Source organism: Dasypus novemcinctus, chromosome 2 (genome assembly GCF_030445035.2).
Source record: "Dasypus novemcinctus isolate mDasNov1 chromosome 2, mDasNov1.1.hap2, whole genome shotgun sequence".
NCBI lineage: Eukaryota > Metazoa > Chordata > Mammalia > Cingulata > Dasypodidae > Dasypus > Dasypus novemcinctus.
The window spans coordinates 155,064,537-155,070,259 of record NC_080674.1 but is presented as its reverse complement, the minus strand read 5'-3'; the positions used below and the strand labels follow the sequence as shown (position 1 = coordinate 155,070,259).

General features: G+C 54.2%; 1 protein-coding gene across 1 annotated transcript; it reads right to left on the bottom strand.

Annotated features, from left to right (window-relative positions):
- Positions 1 to 3,985: 3,985 nt before the first annotated feature.
- Positions 3,986 to 5,316, bottom strand: POU4F3 (POU class 4 homeobox 3). The gene is made up of 2 exons (XM_004476580.1): positions 5,197 to 5,316; positions 3,986 to 4,882 (listed from the first exon to the last, which is right to left on the bottom strand). Exons 1-2 carry the CDS (start codon positions 5,314 to 5,316, stop codon positions 3,986 to 3,988), a joined length of 1,017 nt encoding a protein of 338 aa, XP_004476637.1.
- Between the last annotated feature and the right edge of the window lie 407 nt (positions 5,317 to 5,723).

The following is a 5,723-nucleotide window of genomic DNA, read 5'->3' as shown; positions in this document are numbered from 1 at the left end:
GTGCACTCCAGAGCTGGAGCTCTTTCCATCTCAGAAGGAAAGTAAAGGAACATAGGCTCTCAGTTAAGGGCAAGAGAGGGCGATGCACACTCAGGGCAGAAGTCACCCCCTGCTCTCCCACCCTTCCTCACCCGGTGCTGAGGGCTCATGCAGTGGGTACCCACCCTCTGTACCTATGATACCCACAGGGTGAGGCACAGCCTCTTCCAAATTAAACAAGAAGGAAACTAGACACCTTTAAATGGAAGTCTTGACCCTGACTCTGCTACCAGCAAGGCTTGCCTCTCCCTGATGATATCTGTTCTTCCCTACAAGTCCTAGAATCCACAGAGGATTGGCTAGAAAAGGAAACTTCATTTTACAAAAGAAGAACCTTGTTTGTTCATTCAATAGATATCTATTGTCTGCCTCTCTGGGACGGACCCTGAACTGGGCTCTGGGCATGTAGCAGTGAACAAAACTAACTCTTTCTTAAGTACAGAGGAAGCCTCTGGCTCAAGAGCATACAGCCTTGACGAAGAAGCCCAGGACTCATAGCTCCAGGTTCTGTCTTCTAGGGCTTCTGCGGTGCTGACCTGGGTGGGCTGCACACACTGGATCAGGCCCCTGTTGAGCCACACCAGTGCAGAGAAGCCTTCCTCTTCCTCCTGAGTCCACCAAAAACCCTCAAGGTTCAACCCTGAGAGGCCTGATTGCAGCTCTCCATACAGGCGGTCCAGGATATTAGCCTTGCTTTCTTCCAGTGTACTTTAAAGAGACCCACGGTTGGGCAGTGAGTGTTGCAAACAGGCATTATTTGGGAAATTAAAACCTGCTCCAGGTATTTTCCAGATATATCTTCCATTACTATTTAAAACATTTTTTTCAGAGATTTTACAGGTCTCAGTGGAGGCTTAGGGGAGGTGATATGAATTGTCCAGGGCCACACAGGAACTGGCCCATTGGGGATGCAGACAGTCTGTGTGAACACTAAATCTGCTGGTGCCTACCCCCCAGAGAGGGCTGCACCAGGCGGGCGAGGGGCAGAGGCAACTGCACCAACCCGGGGAAACCACATCTCCCATTACTTCCTGAGATGGCCCTAGGAGAGAGGCGGCGGCGCCGACCCGGCGCGCTCGTGGGGTGGAAGAGGTTGGAGCGCGTCGCGGACTGGGCCGCAGATCCCGCCGGCAGGGAGGGACAAGTCAAAATACTTAGGAGGTCCAAGGCGACTGAAGCGAACCAGGTGCAGAAGTGCGCGTCTGACCAGCGCGCGGGGTCTGTCTTGGCGCAGATCTTGCGCTCAGGAGGCTCCTCTAGCCCTTTCCCAAAAAGTCTCCCAAACTTTTGAGGTAGTTAGTTCAAAACACAGAGAAAACACTAAAAACTGGCAGAACGGACCTTATCTAAAGGGGAAACAGGATGAAAGCGGATATCGTGTTATTTTGCGGGTGGGAGAAACCGAAGGCCCTTACCTGCAGGAAACCTCGCAGCGGGCTCTGGCGCATCAGTCTGGAACGCTTCGCGGGGGTGCGCGATGCGCACTGCCGCCTCCTCTGCAACTCGGCTAGGTTCTGGCCCTGTGTTTTATACCACTATAGGCAATTAATATTGCATCAGCCGTATTTTAAATTTTCAAAACCCACAATATAATGTAATGGCATAAGGGCATTTATTATTAAAGGACACCCGATGGAGAGGGAGGTGGAGAAATCGCCGGGGCTGTTGCGCGAGGCGGGGGCGAGGGGCTGGAACCCCGGACCTGGAGCCCGGCTCCAGGTTTGATTTTGCTGTCGAGGGACGCACCGCGCGGGCGGGGGGAGACCCGCTCTGCTCCAAATTTCATGCGGGAGAGGTCTGATGACCCAGAGCTCTTTGAAGACGCAATGGGAAAAGTGCATACGATTCCTGGACTTGAAGCATTAATTTTTAAATCGTGAAGGTGTTTTTGCGACTCACAAGTAAAAAGGTTTCCTCCTCCCTTTTAGAGAAAGTGGAACGGAAAGGGAGACCTGGCATCTGTTGAGCACCTAATATGTGCCAGAAGTTTTACAGCCCTATCTCACTTAGCACCCCTACCTCCGCGAGAAGCAGTGATAGAGTAACCTTTAGGGTAGCAATTCCTCGGACGCCAGCGGACTCCATTCCTGCTGACACTTTTCTCCCTTTGTCTCTATCTCTTCCCTCCTCCCAGTTGTTTGAATCTTTTTAAATAATAATTTGCTTCCTATCATGTGCCAATACTGTGCCAAGACGCCTTAAGTAAACGATCTTACTTAGTCCTCACGATAACCCAGTGAGGTATGTATTAGCATCTTCATTCTGCAGATGAGCAATCGAGGCTCAGAGAAGTTAAGAAACTTGTCCCAGACTCGTGAGTGGAGGCATTTGGGGCTCGAACTTCGATATGTCAAGCTTCAAAGTTTGCAATATGAGCTAAATTGAGGGAACAGAGACTGATGATTCGCTCGCGGGGAAGCCTGGAGGGAAGTGCCTTGAAACCCCGAGGTCCCGTGTCGGATAGCCTGCTTTCTCTGGAGTAGATCCGAGTGACCCAATGAGACGCCAGGGCAATAGAGGGGGAAAGAGATGGCAGGAAGCTGGCTAGATGCATGCTGGCTGGCCGTAAGTGACCTCGGCACTTCTGAATTCTCACTTTTAACTCCTTTCTAAGACTAGTACCACCTTAGACTCCGAGAAAGAAAACCACTGCAATTCGGGTTGAAAAATAAAGCATTTATTTTCGAAGTTAAATCAAGGGATAAAGAGGAAGAGAAAACAAGACTGTATTTGTATCTATTCTGAGAACGAAACAAAAGGTCACACAGCAACACTCAAACTATGAAGCAACGAAAGAATAAAAATTTATGTGATGGGACCAGAGCAGCTGGGGGAAGGCTCCTGGCAGCCGGGGCGCCCCTTATCACCCAAAGCTGTAAATGTATCTCCATCGACAGACACCCACACAAGGGGGGAGGAAAGAAACGAAGTTAAATAAATAATAGTATTTAATGATGCTAACAACAACCAAAATAAAAGCTCAACGAGGTTGGAAGGTCTTGCATATGATTCTGAGAAGTTACGGTCACTTTCAAGCAGCTTCACTGGGAGCCTGACCGGAGCAGCGAATTGAGGTGGGAGAGTCCTCAAATGGTCCGGAATATCACCCTCTCCTCTCTCTCCATCAGGCGGTAATTATCCCTCAAATGCCAGCAGACCGTAGAGGATGGCCAGAGCAGATATTTTCTGCTGCTTACAAACCTGGACGATCACAGATTTTCTAGCCACCCAGGACCCACCTTTTCTGGAGCCCTCCTGCAGAAAAACAGCTCAGACTCCACCGCTCCCCGCACACTTTCCCTGAAACTAATCCATGCTACCTTAAGGGAATTTACGGCAAACCAAAGGATGGGATGGATAGAATGTAGTCGGGGGAGTGGAAGCATAAGGTGATCCTTTGGAAACATACATATACTTCATGTACTTTAAATCTCCAGTATTTATTTGTGCCCCAGTTAAGTATCTTTAGACTTTGTATTAATTATCGCTTCCTTCATACCCTCTTCCCTTGTCTTATTGCGCTTAGCAAAGTAGTGCCTTCGTCCCAAAGGCTGTGGGATAAATTCTCTACTCCTGCATTTTAGTTTCTACCCTGAGGCGGAGCCATCCAGCGCCCCAGAGGGCGGGTGTCAGCACCTCGGACAGCGCAGAGCCCTCGCGGCCATCTTCCAGGATTTTTCCGCAAACGCCAAAATGATTTTGGTGGAATAAAAAAGGAAGGGAGGGAAGGAGGAAGAGAGGGACAGAGACAGAGACAGAGAAAGAGGGAGCGAGCGCGCGCCAGTGCTAGTAGGTAGCTAGGCGGGGTAAATGGGAAAGTCCGTGGTTTCAGGGGCGAGAGCCTGACTTGCCTGGGAACTGTCTTGGACTTCCCCATAACCGCCCCCCCTCCCCCAGAGGGCGTGCGCTCGGCTCTCCAGGGCCCGGACGCCGAGCCCCGCTGCAGTCAGTGGACAGCTGAGTACTTCATTCGTTTCTGTTTCTGTCTCTGGTTGCAGAACCAGACCCTCACCACGTTCTTTTTAAGGTCCAGTTTCTCAGCGATGGCCGCGATCTTCTCGGATGAAGGCCTTGGCTGGATGGCGAAGTAGGCCTCGAGTGAGCGCTTCTCTGGCGCCGCAATAGACGTGCGTTTGCGCTTTCGCTCACTGCCGTTGAAGAGCTCGGGCTTGCTATTTTTCTCGCGGTAGGCGGCTTCGGCCTCCTCCAACCAGGCCTGGAGAACCGGCTTGAGCGCGATCATATTGTTGTGAGAGAGAGTGAGAGACTCGAACCTGCAGATGGTGCTCTGGCTGAGCGAGCCCACGCCGGGGATCTTGAGGTTGGCCAAAGCCGCGCCCACGTCCGCCTGGGTCACCCCCAGCTTGATGCGCCGCTGCTTGAAGCGCTCGGCAAAAGCCTCGAGCTCGCGCGGGTCCGACTCCACGTCGCTGAGGCATGCGGGCATGGCGCTGTGAGGCGCCACGGCGTGCGGGTGGCTCATGCCCATGGCCTGGTGCAGGTGGCCCATGGTGCCCAGGTGATGCGGGTGTATCTGCGCGGGCATAACTGAGTGCTCTGGGGCGCCCAGGCCGCTCACGCTCAACGTGGGCGAGATGTGCTCCAGCAGGTCACCCTCGAGGCCCTGGTGCACGGCGTGGTGCGGGTGCGAGGTGAGAGCAGACGGGTGGGAGATGGGCACGGTGGACGAAGTGGACGTGCAGGGCACGCTGCTCATCGTATGGTAGGTGGCGTCGGGCTTGAACGGATGGTTCTTGCCGTGAGAGACGATATCCACCGCCGCCAGAGCTTCGGCGCGTGCCAGCAGGCTCTCATCAAAGCTTCCAAATATATTACCCTGCAGCTGCAAGCGAGAAGGCGCACATCACGGTCAGTGGGGAATACTGTCAACTCAGGATTAAAACACATTTTCAAGCAACCAAGATGCCTCTCCTCAAAGCCCAGGTCATAAAAATTAATACGGAGGCAGCGGCTCTGCTGGAACAGACGTGTGGATCAGAGACATGAATGAGAGAGAGAGTGCGCGGGGAGAGAGCGCGGGGGAGACAAGGAGAGGGGATCAGACAGCAGCAATTGTTCTGGGCGACATGAAAAAAACATGAAGCGAGTGTCTGTCAAAAATGTGCCTTAGAGCGGTAATTATGCTCCACTACGTACCTGCGGGGCTGGAAGACAGACTCGGCGCATGGCCTCGGAGCCCGAGTGCAGGCTGGAGAATTTGGGCTCTTGCAGCACCGGATGCATGCCGAAAGGCTGCTTGGCGTTCATGGCCATCATCTTCACGCGCCTGGCGGGGAGGCAGCGGGGGACATGGATCAGGCTCTTCTCGTTCGCTCGCCGCGCTCCAAGTGAGCGCCGCTCAGCGCCGACGCTCCCCTCGCCCTCTCGCTCTCTGCCTCCCCTCTCCCCCACCTGCTTCTTCACTCATCTTACGAGCAGCCTGCCAGGAGCGGCCGGGTCGCGCGCAGGCGTGCTCGAGCGCCGGAGCCTCGCAGGGGCGGCCCGGGAGGCGAGGCAGCAGCTCGCAGCGCGCCTCTCCGCGCCCGCCGCGGCCGCCCCCGCCACGGCATTTATACCCCGGCCCAGGCAGGCCTCTCCGGGCCCGCCCCGCCCCACCCGACTCCAGCCCGCAGACCTTCCGGATTCTTTCTTCTTCTTCGTGGACTTTCCGCCCCCCCCCCCCC

Bases quoted from the DNA above. Each gene is read 5' to 3' on its own strand.
- POU4F3 (XM_004476580.1), bottom strand. From the start codon at position 5,316: ATGATGGCCATGAACGCCAAGCAGCCTTTCGGCATGCATCCGGTGCTG. The intron at 4,883-5,196 runs GTACGTAGTGGA...TCTCGCTTGCAG, and splicing joins TCTGTCTTCCAGCCCCGCAG to CTGCAGGGTAATATATTTGG.